General features: G+C 46.9%; 2 protein-coding genes across 4 annotated transcripts in view; one reads left to right on the top strand and one right to left on the bottom strand.

Annotated features, from left to right (window-relative positions):
- Positions 1 to 7,514, bottom strand: part of DEAF1 (DEAF1 transcription factor) — a 366,149-nt gene extending 358,635 nt beyond the window's left edge. Inside the window, 1 exon segment of the mRNA XM_029582224.1 lies at positions 7,297 to 7,514. Coding sequence (XP_029438084.1) covers positions 7,297 to 7,483 — 187 coding nt within the window. The 5' untranslated portion in view covers positions 7,484 to 7,514.
- A 198-nt stretch (positions 7,515 to 7,712) lies between these two features.
- Positions 7,713 to 23,531, top strand: part of TMEM80 (transmembrane protein 80) — a 72,755-nt gene continuing 56,936 nt past the window's right edge. Inside the window, exon 1 of one of the 3 annotated variants that reach the window (XM_029582221.1) lies at positions 7,713 to 7,884. In XM_029582221.1, the coding sequence (XP_029438081.1) occupies positions 7,747 to 7,884 (138 nt within the window). In that variant the 5' untranslated portion in view covers positions 7,713 to 7,746. Of the gene's footprint in view, positions 7,947 to 23,531 lie in introns of all 3 variants that reach the window. The other 2 variants (XM_029582222.1, XM_029582223.1) reach the window with 2 other exon arrangements.

Genomic DNA, 23,531 nt, shown 5'->3' with positions numbered 1-23,531 from the left:
AGTAAACAATTATTACATACCTGGGTGCAAAGGTTTTTCAACATGGCAGGGAGTGCACTGACCCTCAATGCAGCCAAGGTATTTAAAGCAGGGTTTGGGCGTGAAAGTACAGGTGAGTTGATCACAATTTGCATGGGAGCCAATCACCGGTTCCCAATCACAGTCAAAAGACGGACTACCAAAGAATAAATGAAGGGGGTATGTCAACAACGTATTATGTAAACAAATACCATTCAATTTCACGGTTTAGACCATTGGGGAACACAGTGTCTAAGGTGAAAATCCATTTTTGTTCTTTACGACCAAGATGTTCTACATAGTTTCCACCCCGGGATAGCTTAGGGACTACTTCAATCACAAAAAACCGCAAACCAGCAATACTATGGGAAAAACTCATCCAGTGTGAAACCAGAGGTTCTTGGTCGCGAGAAGTTCTAATATTTGAGCAATGCTCGATAATGCGAGTTTTGATTTTGCGAGAGGTTTTACCTACATAATAAAGAGGACATGGACATTTAATGACATATACTACCCCTTGTGAAGTACAATCGAGTCAGTTTTTAAGTTAAAAGTTTTTTTTAGTAATGGGATGTTGAAAAGTTGAAAGGGTCTCTGTGTGGTGGCATACCATACAGTGCCCACATGGCCTATGCGTTCCAACTGCTAAAGAGGTCTCATCAACCCTACCTTGATATGCATGAACCAGTCTGTCTCTTAAATTGCGCCCCCTGCGGAAGGTGAAACGCAACGAACCCTGGAACAACTGATGCAATGACAAGGACTGCCAATGTGTCCGGATAATATTAGTCACAGCTCGACTTAAGGTGGAAAATGGGAGAATACAATTATTAGTGGAATCCGGTGAAGGGGCCTGAGGGAGAAAAAGTAAATCCCGATTTACAAAAAGGGCCCGCTTAAAAGCATTACGAATCACTTTTTTTTGGGTAGCCTCTCATGCTGAAACGAGATGTCATGACTTGTGCTTGTTTAGAGAATTCCTCACGTGTCGAACAGAGGCACCGTAATCTTAAGAACTGGCCTGTGGGAATATTCTGGCGCAGGTTACGAGGGTGACAGCTGTCAAAAGATAACAGAGTGTTTCTGTCTGTTTCTTTACGGAAAATTGTAGTGTGAAATTTATCATTTTTAACAGAAATTAGAATGTCCAGAAATGCTATAGTAAATGAATCTATAGAAAAATTAAACTGTAAGTGTTGGTTAAGGGAATTCAGCCAGTCAAAGAACATCAAAAATTGAATATCAGTTCCCAACCAAATGATAAATATGTCATCATATGTCACCCTCGTAACCTGCGCCAGAATATTCCCACAGGCCAGTTCTTAAGATTACGGCGCCTCTGTTCGACACGTGAGGAATTCTCTAAACAAGCACAAGTCATGACATCTCGTTTCAGCATGAGAGGCTACCCAAAAAAAGTGATTCGAAACACAGGACCGTTGTCGGGGGACTTTTGTAAACAGTTCCTGTTTAAATGTAATGCAGTGGAGTTGCTGCAATAAAATCTATAATTGACTTATGCATAAAAGTGTTTGAAAATATTCTGATCGGGACTTGAATCCTGTTTATCTGCACTTTCTCTGGTTGGATTTTTCTGAAGGGCAGTACTTGCTCGTCTCTTTTTTAGACTTCAATTACCCCAATATTGACTGGGTAAATGTATCATCGGGATACACTAGAGAGACAACGTTCCAGGATGGAATAAATGATAGCTTTAGGGAGCAATTGGTTCAGGAACAGACGAGAGAGGGAGCAATTTTAGATCTAATTCTCAGTGGAGCACAAGACTTGGTGAGAGAGATAATGGTGGTGGGGCCGCTTGGCAATAGTGATCATAATATAATCATATTTGATTTAATGACTGGAAGAGGAACAGTGTGCAAATCCAAGGCTCTCGTGCTAAACTTTCAAAAGGGAAACTTTGATAAAATGAGAAAAATTGTTAGAAAAAAACTGAAAGGAGCAGCTACAAAAGTAAAAAATGTGCAAGAGGTGTGGTCATTGTTAAAAAATACCTTTCTAGAAGCACAGTCCAGATGTATTCCACACATTAAGAAAGGTGGAAAGAAGGCAAAATGATTACCGGCATGGTTAAAAGGGGAGGTGAAAGAAGCTATTTTATCCAAAAGATCTTCATTCAAAAATTGGAAGAGGGATCCAACAGAAGAAAATAGGATAATACATTTAACTTGCCAACATTTATGCAAACATTGATAAGATAGGCTAAGAGAGAATTTGAAAAGAAGTTGGCCGTAGAGGCAAAAACTCACAGTAAAAACTTTTTTAAATATATCCGAAGCAGAAAGCCTGTGAGGGAGTCAGTTGGACTGTTAGATGATTGAGGGGTTAAAGGGGCACTTAGAGAAGATAAGGCCATCGCGGAAAGATTAAATGATTTCTTTGCTTCTGTGTTTACTGAAGAGGATGTTGGGGAGGTACTTGTACTAGAGAAGGTTTTCATGGGTAATGATTCAGATGGATTGAATCAAATCACGGTGAACCTAGAAGAAGTGGTAGACCTGATTGACAAACTGAAGAGTAGTAAATCACCTGGACCGGATGGTATACACCCCAGAGTTCTGAAGGAACTAAAAAATGAAATTTCAGACCTATTAGTAACCTATTAGTAACTAAATTATGTAACTTATCATTAAAATCATCCATTGTACCTGAAGACTGGAGGATAGCTAATGTAACTGCAATATTTAAAAAGGGCTCCAGGGCGATCCGGGAAACTAAAGACCGGTTAGCCTGACTTCAGTGCCAGGAAAAAATAGTGGAAAGTGTTCTAAACATCAAAATCACAGAACATATAGAAAGACATGGTTTAATGGAACAAAGTCAGCATGGCTTTACCCAGGGCAAGTCTTGCCTCACAAATCTGCTTCACTTTTTTGAAGGAGTTAATAAACATGTGGATGAAGGTGAACCAGTAGATGTAATATACTTGGATTTTCAGAAGGCGTTTGACAAAGTTCCTCATGAGAGGTTTTTAGGAAAAGTAAAAAGTCATGGGATAGGTGGCGATGTCCTTTCATGGATTACAAACTGGCTAAAAGACAGGAAACAGAGAGTAGGATTAAATGGACAGTTTTCTCAGTGGAAGGGAGTGGACAGTGGAGTGCCTCAGGGATCTGTATTGGGACCCTTATTTTTCAATATATTTATAAATGATCTGGAAAGAAATATGACGAGTGAGATAATCAAATTTGCAGATGATACAAAATTGTTCAGAGTAGTTAAATCACAAGCAGATTGTGATAAATTGCAGGAAGACCTTGTGAGACTGGAAAACTGGGCATCCAAATGGCAGATGAAATTTAATGTGGACAAGTGCAAGGTGTTACATATAGGGAAAAATAACCCATGCTATAGTTACACAATGTTGGGTTCCATATTAGGTGCTACAACCCAAGAAAGAGATCTAGGTGTCATAGTGGATAACACATTGAAATCGTCGGTACAGTGTGCTGCGGCAGTCAAAAAACAAACAGAATGTTGGGAATTATTAGAAAGGGAATGGTGAATAAAACGGAAAATGTCATAATGCCTCTGTATCGCTCCATGGTGAGACCGCAAGGAGGGAGCACCGTGGCTGAGACCTGGGCAGGCTGAATCGGCACTACAGCGGCCCGGGCCGGCTTCGAGGTGAGTGAAGGACCCGGGGCACGACCTGGGGCCGTAACAGTACCCCCCCCCCCCTACGCCCCCGCCTCGGGGGCTTGGGCTTAGCCGGATGATCCACATAGAACTGGCGAAGGAGGTCCTTGTCCAAGATGTGGGAGGCTGGTTCCCAGGAGTTCTCCTCGGGACCGTAGCCCTCCCAAGAGAGGAGGTACTCCCAGCGTCTGAGGCGGAACTGCACGTCTAGTACTTTCTTGACTTGATAGACTGTATCCTCGTGTGCCTCAGGCGTGGTTGGTGCAGGTGTCTTCCTATGGAAGAGGGAGAGAACCAGTGGCTTCAGCAGGGACATGTGGAAGACGTTGTGTACCCTGAGCGTAGGTGGGAGACGGAGGCGGTAGGAAACTGCCCTTACCCGTTCCATGATAGAGAACGGGCCAATGTACCTTGGAGTCAGGCGCATTGAAGGAAGCCGCAAGCGGAGATGTTTGGTGCTTAGCCACACCTTCTCCCTGGGGAGAAACAACGGGGCTGGGCGTCGCAGGCGGTCTGCAAACTTCTTCGCAATGACTGCAGTGCGTAGAAGTTTCTCCCGGGTGGATCTCCAGACCTGGCGCAACTGTTGAGCCATGAGCGGTACGGCTGGAGATGGCACTTCCAACGGCAAGGGAGGTCGAAGGCGTTTCCCATATACCATACAGAAGGGAGAACTACCAGTGGTGGAGTGTTTGTGGTGGTTGTATGAGAACTCCGCGCACGGGAGTAGGGCCACCCAATCATTCTGCAGGTCTCCTACGAAGAACCGGAGGAACGTCTTCAATATCTGGTTCATACGTTCCACTTGGCCATTAGTTTGGGGGTGGAAGGCAGTCGTAAAGTCTAGCTGGACCCCAAACTTTTTACAGAGCACCCTCCAATACGTCGCCGTGAATTGGGAGCCCCTATCTGAGGTGATGTGTCGAGGGAGTCCATGAAGGCGAAAGATGTGGCGGGTAAACAGGTTCGCAAGTTCAGGTGCTGTGGGCAGCTCAGCAAGGGGAACGAAGTGAGCTATCTTGGAGAACCTGTCAATCGTAACCCAGATCACCGTCTTCCCTTCAGAAGCGGGTAAATCTATGATAAAGTCCGTGAATAAGTGGGTCCACGGCTCAGTAGGGACAGGCAGTGGCTGAAGGAGGCCCCAGGGGTGGCCAGTAGGTATCTTCTGTTGGGCACAGGTTGGGCAGGAGCCGACATAGAGCCGGACGTCCTTCTTAAACTGAGGCCACCAGTAAAACTCTGAGAGTAACTCCTGGGTTCTAGCTACTCCCAGGTGACCGGCGGTCAGGGAGTCATGGGCCCAAGAGAGTACCTTCTTCTGGAGACGGACTGGTACTACCGTCTTCCCCATCGGGCTTCAGCTTCTGTCCCTGGTTTGTCTTCGGCATCTCACTTCTGGCTCCTGACCTTGCTTCGTTCATCGACTCCAGCTTCAGCCTCTGTTCCTGGTTTTGGCTTTCGACTTCTGACTTCTGGCTTCTGACCCTGCTTCGTTCTTTGACTTCGGCTGCAGCTTCCGTCCTTGGTTTGGCTTCAGCATCTGACTTCTGGCTCCTGACCTTGGCTTGTCCCTGGACTCCGGCTACAGCTCTCTCTGCTTCCGCAGGTATCCGGTTCTTCACTTGCCCGGAGGTTTTCGCCTAAGTCCCAGCGGCTCGGGTCCTCACGGGCTCCTCCCGGGGGAGCCGCGGGCTTCCAAGGGTGAAGTCCAGATCAACAACATATTATCAGAAAAAAATCAAACTTGAAACAGGAGTACCGCAGGGGTCAGCCCTGTCCACAACACTTTTTAACATTTACATGCTACCCTTATGCCATCTACTAGCAGGTCTGGGAATCATACATTACATCTATGCAGACGATATCCAATTAATTCTACCAATCGAGGACACATTAGAGAAAACATTAAACCTAGCGAACATGTACCTAGACATTATAAAACAACCGAGGAGCGGGTATCTAGAGCTTCTACAGGAGTGAGGCCCTTGGAGTGAAAGCAGCGTCTAAGCGTGCAGCTTAGAGCCGTCAAACCGAAGTACTTGCTAACTCAAGGTAGTAGCGGAAGCGGAGGCTTGTTATACCCGGAGGTACTGACGTCATGCGGTGGGGCCGCCCCCGAGGATCCCACCATGACGTGTATTTGAACGTAGGAGATGTGCACGCTCGCGCCCTAGGAGGCCACGGGAGTGAGCATGGCGGATGGGGACGCCCATGCTTGTTTGGAAACGCTGAGACCCTCGGCACCAAACAGAGTTCACAGGTATTTGATAGTGAAGGGTCCTTGGCAGGTCTGGGATCCAAAAAGACAAGGTCAGATGGACTAAGGGCGCTAGTAAGGAGAGCTCCATGTGCTGAGGACTGCTATGTTGATGGTACAAATGGCCAGTACACCGATGGCGCAGAGGCCCAGTGTATGCTTCAGTTGCACCAATGAACGGCACTTCTGCGCCAAGCCCTACATCAGGGGAGAAGTGACTCACAGGTGCACTGAGGAGCATGATAGCTCCTGCAATTGATGTATCTGCATCTTACTTGTCCTTCTAACTACAGCAGCTCTGTACCCAGGCACATTTGTGGGAGGCCTGCCCAAGAAACGCCTGCTCAACTCAGCCTGAAAGGAACCTGGGAGGCCCCATTCTGGGAAGATGAACAGCTCTGTTAGTCTTCCCCAACCGTGAATTTTCTCCATCTTCCATGCCCAATTCTGCTGGAGTCTAGGCAACATCCGAGCACAATCACAACAGCAATTAGTGGAGTCATGACTGGGTTCCAGACATGTACAACAGATGTTGTAGCACTCAGTGATGGACATTTTGCAGCCACAAACTCAGTCCTGGAAGCCACTGGGAGTGGCCTGTCTGGAACAGGATATCACGATATTATTCTATTTTATTTTTTTTTTTGGCAACCACTGAAAAGTGCAGTGAAGCAACTTGAAAGCACCAGTAAGATCTGGGAAAAAAAACTGCAGAAGCAGATGAGTAGATAAAATGAAGAGGAAGAAGGTACGCACCTTTGCCTAAACAGACAAAAAAGGACAGAGAGCCTCACAGCACGCACGTGGGAACTCCCATGTATGGTTAGTATTAGAACTTTACTAAGATAGAGAAATGGGTCCGTTCAGCCACGTGTCATGGCTAATTCAGCCCTCTTTGTCAATGATCCATTAGAGATCATCCAAAAACTGATTTAGGAATGATTATTCTAGATTCAGAGCTATGCAAATAAATCATGTACAAGAATAACTGTCCTAAATACACGCTTTGCGAGGTCACATATAATCTGAATAGCTTTTGCTAGCCCCATCTAAAGTTTTGTATTTGGTTTGGGTCGGATTCCTGACTCTGGGAGTCAGCCTGGCTACATGTTTTCAGGGCATCCAGAGACTCAATTTCTAAAGCGAAATTCCAGGCCAGTCCTGACTTTGCAGTACCTCTTCTTGATGCGCTTTATTCATGTAGGAGCGACAAGGCGTCAAGTACCATAATGCACGAGAAAGCAGGTCTGAAAACCAGGACTGGATTCCAGTCTCACTGTAGAACCTGGGTCTCTGCTCCCCAGCTCCGCGGTACCCGGGAGGCGGGGCTTCCCCTGCCTCCTCCGCCCCTTACTTGCCTGCGTAAGCAGCTTCGGCCTCGTCCGGGTTCGGCAACGATTCGGCTCCCATGTCGATGTGTTCCGGGTCTGCCATTACTGCTACGGCCGTAACTTCGGGCTCCGGCTCAGACTCCTCCTCCTCTTCCACCGCCGCAACCTCGGCCAGGCCCAGCTGCTGCTTTGCGGCTGTCTCAGAATCCTCCATCCGGTACCAAGCCTAAACTGGTCGGCACCGGGCCCGAATCCGGCCGGAATCAGCCGAACTGCGTAGAGGCGGAAGGTTCCGATTTCACCCGAATCCCGCCGGGGGCACTGGAGACCGAGCCCGGGCTTCCCCGAGCAGGGCCGAACGGAGCTGCCCGAGGTCCGCCGATCCCTGGCCGAAGCGAAACGAAACGAGCGAGTGCGCGGCGGCCGCTGATTGACCTGTGCCCGCCCCCCCCCTGAACGCATCTCGAATTCGAGCCGATGATTGGCCGCTGCCCTGTCACTCTTCGCGCAGACAGCCGAACCCGCGGAAAGGAAGAACTGAAGCGCTCTCTTTGCCGCACAGCCTGCCGGGATGATGAAGGAATGAGCACTGAAATATGGCGGTGGTCAGAAGAGGTGAGAGTGCCGACGCGTTGCCATAGTTACTGGGCGTTCCGGAGTAAAATGCAGAGACGGTGGTGATTATTTTTATTAGCGAGTTTATTCCCACCCTAGATGATGTATACTGGTTACAATCAGCAGCAGATTTTATGTTCCCAGTATTGTGAAGAGATACGATGATCAACTGTTGAGTTGCAAAGGGAGGGAGGAGGATTTCAGTATACTGCCTGGCCTCCGCGCCATGTTTTAGAAAAATGTGCATTTTTTTTACCTGTTTTTGTAATACTGTATATTTAGATTTTAAACATATACAGAATACAACACTTTGGATGTAGAAACACATGGGGATCGAAATAAACAATACAATACTTCATACAAGAAAATAAAACAATACAGATTCCCATTATTCTGTCATACAAAAAAAGAGCAGGAGCAGGAAAAATAAGGAAATAGGCTAGATTCTAAAAAACAACTTAACATGAGACATATTGCAATATATCTAACAGATCATCAGTCTGAACCTATTTGGTTGCTGGAGAAGATGTCAATAAACTTCAGTAATCCAAAATGACTTTAGTTTTTCAAAAATAAAGAAAACTAACAATCATAATTATATCTGATTGCACGCTTGCAAGGATATGTAAGAACAAAAAGAAACATCTAAAACAATAGCTTCTTGCCTTAAAGCAAGAAAACCCATCTCTCCTAGGTCACAAGAGCCAAATCAGGAAAAATTCTTACAACCTGACCATAAAACCTAGAATTCAAATTGCTAAAATACTGTCACATTACTTAGATCTTGCTCAGTAACAAAAGAAATCAACAAAGTACATTGCTTAGTAAACAGCGCAACAGGAAGAGGACCTGAATTATCTAGAAAATCCATCAAATTAAGCGAGTCAGCAGAGGACTGAGCGATTTGAAACTGTTGAAAATTAATTCCAGCTGTCTTAGCCGAAAAATATGGCCTTTTAACAGAAGAAACTTTGGACAGGTTGAAATTGCAAAACTGCAAGAAAATATTTCTTTAAAATAGAATACAATGTTGCCCCATCACTTTGGGGAAAAATCAACATATGGAGGTTCAGATGCCTAGAATGGAAACATAGAAACATAGAAATGACGGCAGAAGAAGACCAAACGGCCCATCCAGTCTGCCCAGCAAGCTTCTGATCCTTTGCCGTAGTAGTGTTGAAATACTGGATATCCTTGATATCACATAATCACCATAGAATCAGATTTGTTAGATAATGTCTTAGCAGTACAATCATTTAAGGATTTCCTGAAGCCAAACTAAAGCTCCCAAAGGGAGTCCAGAGACACTACCCTGGCTTTGCTGACACCAAAGAGGATTCACCGATGACAGCTTGCTGTCTTGACCAAGGAAATCCTTAATGGAAAAGATCTCAAGGCAACATCCAACTCATCACCCTCTCCCAGGGAAGAGGAGGGGGAACACAGAATTGAGCTCCCTCTCTCATGATATTCTACTAGTAAAAATGGAAACTGTTATACAGATGCCAAGACTTTACCAGCCCCCTCCACCACTGCTGCGCCAGTAACCTCATCTTCTAGCGCTATGGGCCTATGAGGTGAACCACATCTCTCTGCTGGTAGAGGTCTTTGATCCAGGGGACGGAAAGAAACCTCCCACAGGCAAACCAGATGCACCCTTACCTCGATTTGCAGTGGGAACTTCAGCCCCTTGTTCTGCAGTCAAACGGGATATGTAAGCTGCAGTAGATTCCTGGCCAGGAAGGTAAGACTGTTCAGAAGGGAAAGCCCAAACATTTCCTTTACCTTGGAAGACATCTCAAACTGGAAAAATAGAACAAGAGACAAGGGATGGCTCAGCAGTTAAACATGTCCTTTCTCATGCCGCCATCTTGCTGCCCCCTTATGTCCCTGCCTTGTTTACCTGTTTTAATTGAGTAAAGACTAGCTAATCAAATATGTATTGTTAATCCAAAATGAAGGCATCACAAACATAAGAACATGAGAAACTGCCATGCTGGGTCAGACCAAGGGTCCATCAAGCCCAGCATCATGTTTCCAACAGAGGCCAAACCAAGCCACAAGAACCTGGCAATTACCCAAACACTAAGAAGATCCCATGCTACTGATGCAGTTAATAGCAGTGGCTATTCCCTAAGTCAACTTAATAGCATGTAATGGATTTCTCCTCCAATAACTTATCCAAACCTTTTTTGAACCCAGCTACACTAACTGCACTAACCACATCCTCTGGCAACAAATTCCAGAGCTTTATTGTGCATTGAGTGAAAAAGAATTTTCTCCGATTAGTCTTAAATGTGCTACTTGCTAACTTCATGGAATGCCCCCTAGTCCTTCTATTATTCGAAAGTGTAAATAACCGAGCCACATCTACTCATTCAAGACCTCTAATGATCTTAAAGACCTCTATCATATCCCCCCTCAGCCGTTTCTTCTCCAAGCTGAACAGTTAATATTCTGTAGAATAATGTAGTATAGACATTTTTAAATAAAATAAATGTCTTGCATCTACCTGTTCACCCCACTCTTGATTTTATAGACTTCATCATATCCCCTCTTCTCCAAACTGAAGAACCTGAGAAAGTAGGATTAAATGGTCAATTTTCTGAGTGGAAAAAGGTAAGTGGAGTGCCTCAGGGATCTCTACTTGGACCGGTGCTTTTCAATAATATTTATAATTGATCTGGAAAGGGATATGACAAGTGAGGTGATCAGATTTGCAGATTACACAAAATTATTCAGAGTAGTTAAATCACATGCAGATTGTGATAAATTGCAGGAGGACCTTGCAAGACTGGAAGATTGGGCATCCAAATGGCAGATGAAATTTAATGTGAACAAGTGCAAGGTGATTCATATAAGGAAAAATAACCCTTGCTGTAGTTACACGATGTTAGGTTCCATATTAGAAGTTACCACCCAGGAAAAAGATCTAGGCATGATGATGGATAATACATTGAAATCGTCAGCTCAGTGTGCTGCGGCGGTCAAAAAAGCAATCAGAATGGTAGGGATTATTAGGAAGGATATGGCGAATAAAATAGAGAATGTCATAAAGCCTCTGTATCGCTCCATAATGAGACTTTGCCTTGAGTACTGTGAGCAGTTCTGGTCGCTGCATCTCAAAAAAAGATATAGTTGCACTAGAGAAGGTACAGAGGAAGGGCGACCAAAATGATAAAGGGGATAGGATAGCTTCCCTATAAGGAAAGGCTAAAGAAGTTGGGGCTGTTCAGCTTGAAGAAGAGACGAGGGGGGGATATGATAGAAGTCTATAAAGTCATGAGAAGATTAGAACCAGTAAATATGAATCGGTTATTTACTCTTTCAGATAATAGAAGGACTAGGGGAGTGTTCCATGAAGTTAGCAAGTAGCACACTTAAAACAAATCGGAGAAAATTCTTTTTCACTCAGCTCGTAATTAAGCTCTGGAATTCATTGCCAGAGAATGTGGTTCGGGTAGTTAGTGTAGCTGGGTGTAAAAAAAGATTTGGATACATTTCTGGAGAAATCCATAAACTGCTATTCCCTGTACGTACCAGGATCAGTCCAGACACCTGGGTTGTGACTCCGCACCAGCAGATGGAGACAGAGCAAAACTTGTCGGGCACCCCTACATATAGTAAGGCGCCACCCACAGCTCGTCAGTCTTACTCTGTCTCCAGCAGATGGGGCAGGTCCACCCACAGGCTCTGGTGATCCTGGTTAGCTAGTCAGGAGAGTTGGTTTTAAAAAAAGAAAGAAAATAAGGGGAAGAGTTTCCTAAGATTTAGGGGATTTCAAGAAGAGGATCCCGTCCAGGTCCTGGAAGCCTCCCAGGGGGGTTGGAAGGTTCTGAGGGGACCATCCCCCCCTGGTCGAGGCCGCTGCTGAGGGCTGAGAGCCCGGCCTGCTCTGGCAGCAGCGTCGGGGGTGACACCGGGGAGCCCGGTTCACTCACCCTCGTTGGAGTGGAAGCTTCAGGACCGGGGCCAGCAGCAAGTACATTAAATTAAAAAAAAAAAAAAGTTTTCTATTTTCTCTGTGCCGGCTGATCGCTCTCTCTCTCTCTCTCGCTCCGTGGGGGGTGCAGGTGAAGGGGGGGACCGCCGGATCGCCGCGGTTTCTCTAGTTTTAACAGGCTTTTTCTTTGCCTCGCTGCCCGACGCGCGCCGCTGACAGGGAGAATGCCGCGAGGTTCCTCATGCTGCTCGTGCGGCTCGGCTCGCGCGCGGGTGTCGAGGGACGGGCTCTGCACGACCTGCGTCTCGGGGGGCGAAGGGCCGTCCGAGAGCGGTCGGGGGGTCCGGTCTCGACCGCTGCGTTCGCCGCCGCAAGAGGGGCCGGATGCAGGAGGCAGTTCAGAGCCGTTCCCGCTTAGCGCGGGAACGGCGGCCATCTTGGATACAGTTCGCGAGGCGACAAGAAAGGCTGTGGAGCAGGCCGCGTTGCCGCCTGCACTTTCCCCGCAGCAGCGGGCCCCCGGGGGAGGACGGATCGCCAGCGAGCTGCCCTTCCGAGGAGGCGGCCTCGGATTCGGAAGCTTCTGTCTCTTCCGGTTTCGCGGGACTGCTGCAGCAATTATTAAGATACAGAAGAGGAAGCCTGGGAAAGCTGGTCAGCGAAAAAAACGGGCGGGGGAGGGCGCCAGGGGGCCCGCCCAGGGAGCGTTGGTCCTTAAGGGGAATTCCCCAGGACACTGAATCAGACTCGGTCTCGGCGGCAGAAGAGCCGGGCGAGAATCCAGAGGGTCCGGACGCGCCCGCCGACCCGGGGGCGGGGTGCCCCGGGACGGCCAAAGGAACGCCAGCAGTAGAAGGTGACGACCCTAAGGTCGTCAGGTTGTTTAGGAAGGAAGAGCTGGCTCCGCTGATCCCGGCCATTCTGCAAGAAGTGGGAGTAGATGCCCCCCCGGTGGGGTCTCGGTCAGACACCTCTCGGTCGGACGCCAAGATGGATCCTGTGCTCTTAGGCCTTACGGGACTGGCGGTGGCTTTTCCTTTTCACTTCTCTGCGACCGATATTCTGTTCCGGGAATGGGATACGCCGGAATTGGGTCTGAAGGTCAGTAAGGCGATGGACAAGTTGTATCCCTTACCGGAAGATGCGCTTGAGATGTTACGTTTTCCCAGGGTGGATGCGGCGGTCTCGGCAGTGACGAAGCGCTCCACGATTCCAGTTACTGGGGCTACGGCTCTGAAGGATATTCAGGATCGGAAACTCGAAGCGCAGTTCAAGAAGGTCTTCGAGGCTTCAGCCTTGGGAGTCCGCGCGGCTATTTGCAGTAACTTTGCGTTACGAGCCGGTTTGCGCTGGGCCCAGGTGCTCCAGGCCAATGCAGGGCTTTCTGGAGAAGAGGCGGCACAAGCGGATCACCTGGAGGCGGTGATCGCGTATAGTGCGGACGCAATGCATGACCTTCTGCGGACGTCAGCCAGGGCCATGGTCTTGGCGGTTTCTGCACGCCGGTTGCTGTGGCTCAGAAATTGGGCGGCGGATGGGTCATCCAAGGCTCATCTGGGAGCCCTTCCGTTCAAGGGGAAGCTGCTGTTCGGTAAGGAGCTGGACGACCTGATGCAGTCTCTGGGAGAGAACAGGGCGTTCAAGTTGCCGGAGGATAGGCATCGGAGTAGGACATCCTTCTTCAGTAGGGCCCGTTTTCGGGGGCCAAGGAAGTCACGACCGCAGCGGTCGTCTGGGCCCTCCTACCGGGCTGGCTCTGGATCCTCAAGAACATCGTCGTGGTCTCAGTCCTTTCGTGGCAGAAGATTTGGGAGGCGAGACGGTCCCGCGTCTGGGTCGGGGCCGAAAGCCTCACAATGAAGTACGGCTGGTCCGTTCCCTGCCGCCGGCTCCTACGACCGTGCCGAATGTAGGGGCCAGGTTGGAGCAGTTCTACGGGGAATGGACCAGTATAACGACGGACCAGTGGGTCCTCAGCGTGATAAGACAAGGCTACGCTTTAGATTTTGCACGGATTCCAGCGGAAAAATTTTTGGTCTCCCCTTGCAAGGGTCGAGGCAAGCAAGCGGCCGTCCGGGATACGCTGGGGCGGCTACAAGACCTGGGTGCAATAATACCCGTTCCCCCGGGGCAACTTCGTCGGGGAAGGTATTCCATCTACTTCATTGTGCCAAAGAAGGAAGGTACCTTCAGACCATCTTAGACCTGAAAGGGGTCAACAGGTGTCTTCGCGTTCCACGCTTCAAGATGGAAACGATTCGATCAGTGATCGCCTCGGTGCGACCAGGGGAATTCCTGGCGTCCTTGGACCTCACGGAAGCTTACCTTCATATAGGCATTCAGCCGGACCATCGGCGGTTTCTGCGCTTCTGTATCCTGGGCAGGCATTACCAGTTCAAGGCTCTCCCTTTCGGCCTCGCCACCGCTCCTTGAACGTTCACAAAGGTAATGGTGGTGGTGGCAGCCGAGCTTCGCAGGGAGGGGTTCCTGGTACACCCCTACTTGGACGACTGGCTCATCCGGGCCAAAACAGAAAGCCAATGCCGACTGGCCGTCGACAGAGTCCTGCAACACTTGCGTTCCCTCGGTTGGGTGGTCAATCTCGCCAAAAGTCGCCTCGTCCCTACCCAGACGCTACATTACCTGGGGGCGCTATTCGACACGAAGCAGGGCAGAGTGTTTCTGTCCCAGGAGCGGGTGTCCAAGCTTCTGGGCCAAGTGCGCAGGTTGATGTCCCTGCGGTGCCCATTGGTCTGCGATCATCTCATGGTGTTGGGATCGATGGCGTCGACGCTGGCCTTGGTTCCCTGGGCGTTTGCTCATCTACGGCCATTGCAATCAGCATTGCTTTCCCGCTGGCGGCCGGTGTCGGAGGATTTTCACATGCCTCTTCCACTATCAGATCAGGCAAGGTCCAGCCTACACTGGTGGCTCAACTCCGACAACTTGACACGCGGAGTGTCCCTCATTCTGCCCGCCTGGACGGTGGTCACTACAGATGCCAGTCTCTCCGGCTGGGGGGCGGTGTGCATGGGACACTCGGTGCAGGGACAGTGGTCCAAGGATCAGTCACAGTGGTCCATCAATTGCTTGGAGACCAGGGCGGTGTTGCTGGCACTGCAGCGGTTTCTCCCTTTGGTTCACGGGAAAGCGGTTAGAGTATTGTCGGACAACGCGACCACAGTGGCGTACATCAATCGCCAAGGAGGAACAAGGAGTCAGGCCGTCGCGGAGCAGACGCGGCAACTGATGATCTGGGCGGAAAGGAATCTCAGCAACATCGCGGCGTCCCACATCGCCGGGGTAGACAATGTCCAAGCGGATTTTCTCAGCAGACATCGCTTGGACCCGGGAGAATGGGAACTGCCAGAGGGCGCTTACCACCGCCTCTGCGAGAGATGGGGAACGCCTCGTCTGGGTCTGATGGCCACCGCTCAGAACACCAAAGCCCCGAGGTTCTTCAGTCGACGGAGAGAAAGGGGGGCCGAAGGGGTGGATGCTCTGGTCCTCCCCTGGCCCACCGACGTTCTACTGTACGTGTTTCCTCCTTGGCCTCTGATAGGCAAAGTTCTTCGGCGCATAGAGATGCACCCCGCGGAGGTGATCATGGTAGCGCCCGAGTGGCCACGGCACCCGTGGTTCGCGGACCTCATACAGTTGGCACGGGAGCCTCCTCTCTGATTCCGGGGGGAAGCAGCGCTTCTACGACAAGGTCCTGTCTGTTTGGAGGACGCGGATCACTTCTGTCTCGCGGCCTGGCTTTTGAGAGGAAACGCTTGAAGAATAAAGGGTATTCGGATGCGGTGGTAGCCACCTTGCTGAGCTCTAGAAAGCGTTCTACGTCCTTCGCCTATGTTCGAGTGTGGACAGTGTTTGAGGATTGGTGTAGAGCTCGGGAGGTGAATCCTGTGCTACCTGCTGTACCGGATGTTCTTGCTTTTCTTCAGACTGGTCTTGCGAAGGGGCTGTCTTGCAGTACACTTAAAGTCCAGGTGGCGGCGCTTGGTTGCCTCAGAGGTAAGGTGCATGGTAGGTCCTTGGCGCAGCACCCGGATGTGGCGCGTTTTCTTCGGGGAGCTAAACATTTGCGGCCACCTTTACGGCACCCTTGTCCTTCTTGGAATCTCAATTGGGTGCTGTCTGCTCTGTGTTCGTCTCCTTTTGAGCCTCTTAAGCGTGCGACGCTGAAGGATCTTACTCTCAAGACGGTGTTTCTGGTGGCAATCGCATCGGCGAGACGTGTTTCTGAATTGCAGGCGTTATCTTGCAGGGAGCCTTTCTTACGCTTCTCTGAGGCGGGGGTCTCGTTACGGACGGTTCCCTCCTTCCTTCCTAAGGTGGTGTCAGCTTTTCATTTGAACCAGACGGTCGAGCTGCCCGCTTTTCCGGAAGGGGAGCGGGCTGATCCGGAGGCTAGACTGTTGAAGAAACTGGATGTCCGCAGAGTCCTGCTCCGTTATCTGGAAGTCACAAATTCTTTTCGGGTTTCGGACCATCTCTTTGTTTTGTGCTCGGGGCCCAAACGTGGGGGGGCGGCTTCCCGTACCACGATTGCGCGCTGGCTCAAGGAGGCCATTGCTTCAGCGTATATTCTGAAGGGGAAGCCTGTTCCTGTGGGTCTGCGGGCTCACTCGACGCGGGCTCAAGCCGCCTCTTGGGCGGAATCTTCGCACGTGTCGCCCCAAGAGATTTGCAGAGCAGCGACTTGGAAGTCATTGCATACGTTTGCTAAACACTACCGATTGGATGTTCAGGGGCTGGATTCGGGGGGTTTCGGAGAGAGGGTTCTGCGAGCGGGACTCTCTGGATCCCACCCTCGGTAATTCAGCTCTGGTACATCCCAGGTGTCTGGACTGATCCTGGTACGTACAGGGAAAGGAAAATTAGTTTCTTACCTGATAATTTTCGTTCCTGTAGTACCAAGGATCAGTCCAGGATCCCGCCCATGTAGTCTGGTTTTTGGAGTTCTGAAGAGGAGAGTCCGCTCGGTTGGCACTCTATGTTTTTTGTCTTGTATGTTGTTGGAGCCTCTGGTTCTGGAAGTTCTGATCCAGCTGGGGGTTTTTGAATCGGCCCGGGTTTTCGGGCGGTCTAGTTAGTTAGTTGGAGTTCAATTGGTGCTTTGACATTACGTAAGACTGACGAGCTGTGGGTGGCGCCTTACTATATGTAGGGGTGCCCGACAAGTTTTGCTCTGTCTCCATCTGCTGGTGCGGAGTCACAACCCAGGTGTCTGGACTGATCCTTGGTACTACAGGAACGAAAATGATCAGGTAAGAAACTAATTTTCCTTTAATAAAGTTGACTTAGAGAATAGCCACTGCTCTTACTGGCATTAGTAGCATGGGATCTATTTAATATTTGGATACTTGCCAAGTACTAGTAAACTGGATTGGCCACTGTTGGAAATGGGATGCTGGGTTTGACGGACCCTCGGTCTAACCCTGTATGGCAACTTTTTATGTTCTTAACCATATCCTGTGTAGCCTTTATCATTTTAGTTACCTTTCGCTGTACCTTTTCTAATTACACTATTTCTTTCTGACCACACCCAAAGTGTCTACCAAAGGTGAACTTCATCTTTCATTTAAATGAAACAATCACGCTACCAACATTCTTCCCTAAGCCACACCAGAACGAGCGAGAAAAGACCTTACATTCATTGGATTGTAAACGGGCCTTAGCTTATTACAAACGAAGAACAAAGAGCCATAGACAATCCCAACAACTGTTCATTTCGTTCAACCCTAATAACCTAAGAGTGGCAGTAACTAGACGAACTCTATAAAATTGGATCACAGACTGCATACAGTTCTGCTATTCATCAGCCTCCCTACCATTACCTTTTAGAGTAAAGGCACACCAAGTTGGATCTGGTGCCCCCTCTATAGCGCACTTGAAAAATGTGCCCATCCTGGACATGTAGAAGGCTGCAATGTTGTTGCTGGTGCACACCTTCACAGCCCACTATTGTCTGGACCAGTTCTGGGCACTGACAGTTTGGTGGGAAGAGCAGTCTTGACTTCTAACCCAGTGTGGAGTCTACCACCAAAGAGGATGGGTTGCAATAAAAAGAAGAGGAAAAACTTTTTTTTTTTTTTTTTTGCGAAGGGGCACCTTATTACAATCCTTAGCTTGGGACTCCTTAAGACAGCATGACTAATTCAGCCTGCTTAACAACGGAAAAAAGCAAGTTTGCTTACAGTGTTTTCCATAGATAGGATGTTAGCCATGCGTACCCGGCCTCCCCCTTGGCAGTCTAGATTCCACGGGGCATACTCCCTAATCTTTGTACGTACTGACAAGACTCGACTTCGGTCGACCACTCAGGAACTGCCGCACGTGAGCAGAGCAGTAAAGCCCTGCCGCTTAGAGCTCCGTATAGTGCACTGTCGGATGTCATCACCCAATACAACATGGCTAGTTCATCCTGCTAACTAGGGAAATCACCGTTTACGGTAAGCAAACTTGCTTTTCCTTGTGTGCTTTGCTTTGAACTTGTCCACATTACATTTCATCTTCCATTTAGGTGCCCGATTCTGGAGCCTGGCAAGGTCCTTCAGCAGTTCCTCACAGCCTAGAAGGGGTCCATATTCAGTTCCATTTATCTGGATAAGTTGAGACTTAGCCGGACAAATGGCAGATTTGAAAATCCCACCATGCTGACTGGCTCTGAGATAGATGAATGACTGTTTATCAGGCCAAAAGTTATCTGGCTAGCTTAGGGACAGGGTAAGGGCTTTCTAGGGTAGAACTGGCTAAATTAGCCAGATAAACTTATCACTAAAAATCAGCATTTATCTTATTAACTTTGACATAGCCAGGTATATTTAGTGGCACAGGGACACCACTGAATATCCCAGCAAAGTTAAGCAGTTAAATTTATCCAGTGAACTTTGCTTGCTGGCTAGCATTTGAATATGGACCTCCTTGTGTTTTAATTACTTTGACTATTTTTGGATTATCTGCAAATATGATCACCTCACACACTCCCGTTTCCAAATCATTAATGAAGGTTAGACAACACTGGTGCCAGTACAGATTCCTGAGGCACTCTACTAATTATCTCTTTCCATTGTGAAAAATGACCATTTAGTCCTACTCTGTCTCCTATGATTTAACCAGTTACCAATCTACAGTAAGACATCATCTTCTATCCCATTCATTTTTAGTTTAATAAATGCCTTCTAAAATCCATATATACTGTTCACTGATGCACCTTTATCCACATGTTTGTTCCATACCTTCAACGAATTCTAATACATTAGTAAGGCACAACTTCCTTTGCTAAATCCATGCTGGCTCTTCCCCATTAAACTATGTTTTTCCACATGTTTATTCATTTATTTTCTTAACGAAAGCTTCCACCAATTTATCTAGGCAAACTGTCCATCTGTAGTTATGTGGGTCATCTCTGGAGCCCAGTTTGAAAATTGGCATTATATTTGCTACCCTCCAGTCCTCATGTACAAAGGCAGATTGGGATGATAAGAGAAGCAATTCATAAAGGGATGACTGGAGGAGAAGTAAAACCCAGGAACTGGGTGAGAGAGGGGCAGAGGAACAAGAAGTGAGTTATGAGGAGAACAGAAGATGGACAGTTTTGATTTCAGAAAAGGAGGAGAGGGTGGCAGGAATTAGGGAAAGGATAAAGGAAAAGTGGGGGAGAGGGAGTAGAGGTGACCTGGTTGAGAATTTAAGACTAATTTTGTGAACCACTATATCTAAACTCTGCTAGACACTAGAAGGATGGTTCAAATTATAAAGAAAATGTAATGCAATGATTAACAGATCTGAAAACCTAAAGGCATCCCCTAGTGCAGAGCTTTCCACAGTGTGTGTCGGGACACATTAGTGTGTCGCCTGTAGTGTGGAGGTGTGTCGCCCGGTCCACAGGGCCGGCGGAAGCAGGGAACTATAGCAGGAAGATCGGCGGGCAGTGGTGGAGCTTACATCACCACGGCCCGAAGAAAAGGGTCACGTTCACTCCTCCTCCTTTCTGCCTGTGCAGCCCTGGAAGAAAAACGTTGCCGGAGCCGCGTGGGAAGGAAGGAGGAGGAGCATCTGCTGCGTACAGAAGAAGAGCAGCATTAATGGGCCGTTGCGGATCCCACGTCGCGACGGCCCGAGAAGAGGAGGAAACCCGATAGCAGGGCCGCTGCGGATCCCACGTCGCGGCAGCCCGAGAAGAGGAGGAAACCCGATAGCAGGGCTGCTGCAGATCCCATGTCACAGCCAGGGAAGATCAGGGCCTCTGAAGAGCCCATCCTTCGGCAACCCGTGCAGAGGGACAGCATGTGCCAGTGAGAGCCTGTGCTTGAGCAAGAGAGCATGTAGGAGTGAGAGAGCCTGTGTGTGTGTGAGAGTGAGACAGCATGTGCACGAGAGAGAAGGTATGTTTGTATGTATGAGAGAGAGGCATGTGAGAGTGAGAGCTGTGGATGTGTGAGATTGCATGTGAGTGAGAGCCTGTGTGTGTGAGAATGTGTGAGATAGCGTGTGAGAATGAGAACCTGATTGTGTGTTTGAGGGAAGACAGATGGAGAGAAAAGAAATAGAAAAAAAGACCCTGTAAAAGGAATTGGCAAAAAAACAAGAAAGGAAAGGTGGAAAAAAAGCCTGTGACCAACCGATTAGAAAACTAAGATCAGACAGCAAAGGTAAAAAAAAAAATTACTTTTTAGTGATTGGCATATGTAATATTTGGGAATGTGCAAGAGTAGCACTTTCTCTATGCCGATCTCACAATGTACAAGATCAGCATGGAGGAAGTGGAAGCCTGCAAATATTTATTATGAGATAGGTTGTGTTGTGAAACATTTTATTTATGTATATATTTAAGGAAACATACATAAATTGTTGAAATACATTTTGTTCGTTTAACCTTTAACTTCTGGTTTGCTGGTAGACTGAATTACTGTGTCACGAAATTATGTTTGTCTAAAAAGTGTGTCACCAACATGAAAAGTTTGGAAAGCTCTGCCCTAGTGATTAGAACACCGGTTTACGAGCCAGGGTTCAAATTCCACTTCTTCCACTAAAACTCCTCGTGATGGGCAAGTCACTTTATTTCCACTTGCCTCAGGTACCCACTTAGAATTTAAGCTCTTTTGGAAGGGAGTTTATAATACCAGGAAACATTGAACATGATGGCAGATAAAGACCATGTTGCCCATCCAGCCTGCCAAATCGCATCTGCTCATCTTCTAGTCCTTTTTTCTCCCTCAGAGATCCTCAGAGTTTGCCCCATATTTTCTTGAATTCTAATACTGTTCTCGTCTCCCCCACCAGGCTGTTCAATGTATCAAACACTCTTTTTGTAAAGAAGTATTTCTTTAGATTACTCCTGGATCTAATCCTTTTACCCTATTCCCATGACCTCTCATTCTGGAGCCTCTTTTCCCTCGAAAAAGACCCATTTCCTGTGTATTGATACCTCTGAGGTATTTAAATAACTCTCATATCTCTGTTTTCCATCCTTTTCTCCAGGATATACACGGTTAGATCTTTAAGTCTGCCCCCATATGCTTTATGTCAAAGAGCATTGTCCATTTTAGTAGCTGCTCCCGAGACCAACTCTGCTCCATTTATATCCTTTTGAACGTGCTGTCTCCAGAATTATACATACTTTTCCAAAAGAGTTCTCACCAGAGATTCGTACAGAAGCAGTATCACCTCCTTTTTCTTGCTGGCGATTCCTCTCCCTGTTCTCACCTGCTCTCATGAGCTTTGACCAAAGGCTAATTTATACTAACTTACCGCAAACTGCAGGAAGGGTAAACATCATGCTTGCTGGTATGTATTGTCCTGTTTTTTTGTTGAAGTCTGTGATGTCATACAAATACTCATCCCAATACAAAACTCTAGAAGATACATACAAAAAAATGGCCAACTACCTCACAAAAATAAAACAATTGCTAAATAACATGAGACTCATTCTAAACATTGATACGAAAAACAAACTAACTGGCTTAGTGCATCCATAAAATTCCACGCACCAAACAGAAATCTTCGATCAGCGATCATCCCGGCACAAACTCATCTCAACCCAGAAGAGAGCCATATCCTTTGGAAGCCAAGAACTCTGGAACTCCCTACCAGTAGACCTGAGAACACAACAAAACATAAAAACCTTCAAAAAAGAGCTAAAAACTTGGATGTTTACAAAAGCCTACCAAAACTTCTAATGTCACCATTCTTAAAATGACTATACCAGAGTAAACTAAACAAAACTACACCTTAACGACTCTATGAAACAGCATAAACAAGATTGATTAAAGAAAAATACCACAAACTAATATGTTATATAATTGTTTAAATCAATCCTTTTGTAAATCATTGTGACTCTACAAATGTATATACGAGATTGACCAAAAACACCATGTTAACTAATATATGCCTATTTGATTATACAATCGATCTTTTGTAAACCGTTGTGATGGCGATACCGAACAACGGTATATAAAACTTGATAGATAAAATAAATAAATGTCATTAGATGTCCTAATTTGTTTAATTATGTATGTTTTTAATTATGTACCCCACCTCAAACTTTGATATGAATGTGGGTTAGAAATTGTTTCAAATAAATAAATAAATATGCATTTAAGTTCCTTCTGGCTTTTGTTTACCGGAATATTTATCACTATTGTATAGTTCTGCATTCGTTTAACAGCATTGTAAAATAAGTATGATTATTATTAAATGTCATTCTCTTAATGTTTCTCAATAAGTCTCTTTTTCATTATTTTGTACGTTTGTGATTGTCAGAGTGATGAACTTTTATAAATCATAAACACCTTGCTGGGCAGACTGGATGGACAATTTCTGTCTTTATTTGCAGTCATTTACAGTGTTACTATGTAACTATATATTCATTCCAGCAGTATCCCAGAATTAATAGTAAAATCCCACTATTTTCCAGCAGTACAGCAAGACAAAAGCTGGCATAGCAGAAAACAAACAAAAGGTAATCCTGTTTGTTTGATCTCTGGAATGAATTGGATTGTTTAGTAACATCATAAGGACTATCTGTCAAACTGTTCAGAAAGAAAAATAGGATGATACTGCATCATTAGCAATGGTAGCTTTTCTCCAGCTAACAACTATCCTAACCACACTCCGTAACGGGATCTATGCATTTACCTAGATCTAAACAATCTAATTTAAGAGGGGCCAACTATCTAAGAACATAACTACCATACTGGATCTGACCAAGGATCCATCAAGCCCAGTATCCTCTTTCCAACAGCAGCCAATCCAGGTCACAAATACATGGCAGGATACTCCTTGTCCAAAAATGTCACCCAACATTCCCCTGGTTCTGATGCATTTCAGAGCACAGTTAAGGAACCTTAACAAATGTAATGGCTAAAAGACCCTCCAAAATCTCTATCTTTTCCCTCTATTCTATCACTAATCTATGTATGAGTTTAAAAAAAACCCCACTACAGTTGTAATCCTTCAGTTTATTAGTACATTCAGACAACATTATAGATAGCTCACTTTGCACAGAGCTGATGGGAGTATAGTTCTTGAAAACTGGTAGTTCATTAAAGATCCACATTACATTTAAAGGTTGTCCACCGATCAACAACAATAATAGTTTGTACGAACACGTTGTATCCAATGCTTATTACTTCAAATGTATCGAACACTTTTGGTCAATTTTTAAAAAAAACATGAGGTTAATTTCTTTATTTTA

This window comes from Rhinatrema bivittatum, chromosome 17 (genome assembly GCF_901001135.1).
Source record: "Rhinatrema bivittatum chromosome 17, aRhiBiv1.1, whole genome shotgun sequence".
In the NCBI taxonomy this organism is placed as follows: Eukaryota; Metazoa; Chordata; class Amphibia; order Gymnophiona; family Rhinatrematidae; genus Rhinatrema; species Rhinatrema bivittatum.
Note: the sequence above shows the minus strand (reverse complement) of the source record. Positions and strands in the feature narration are given on the sequence as shown.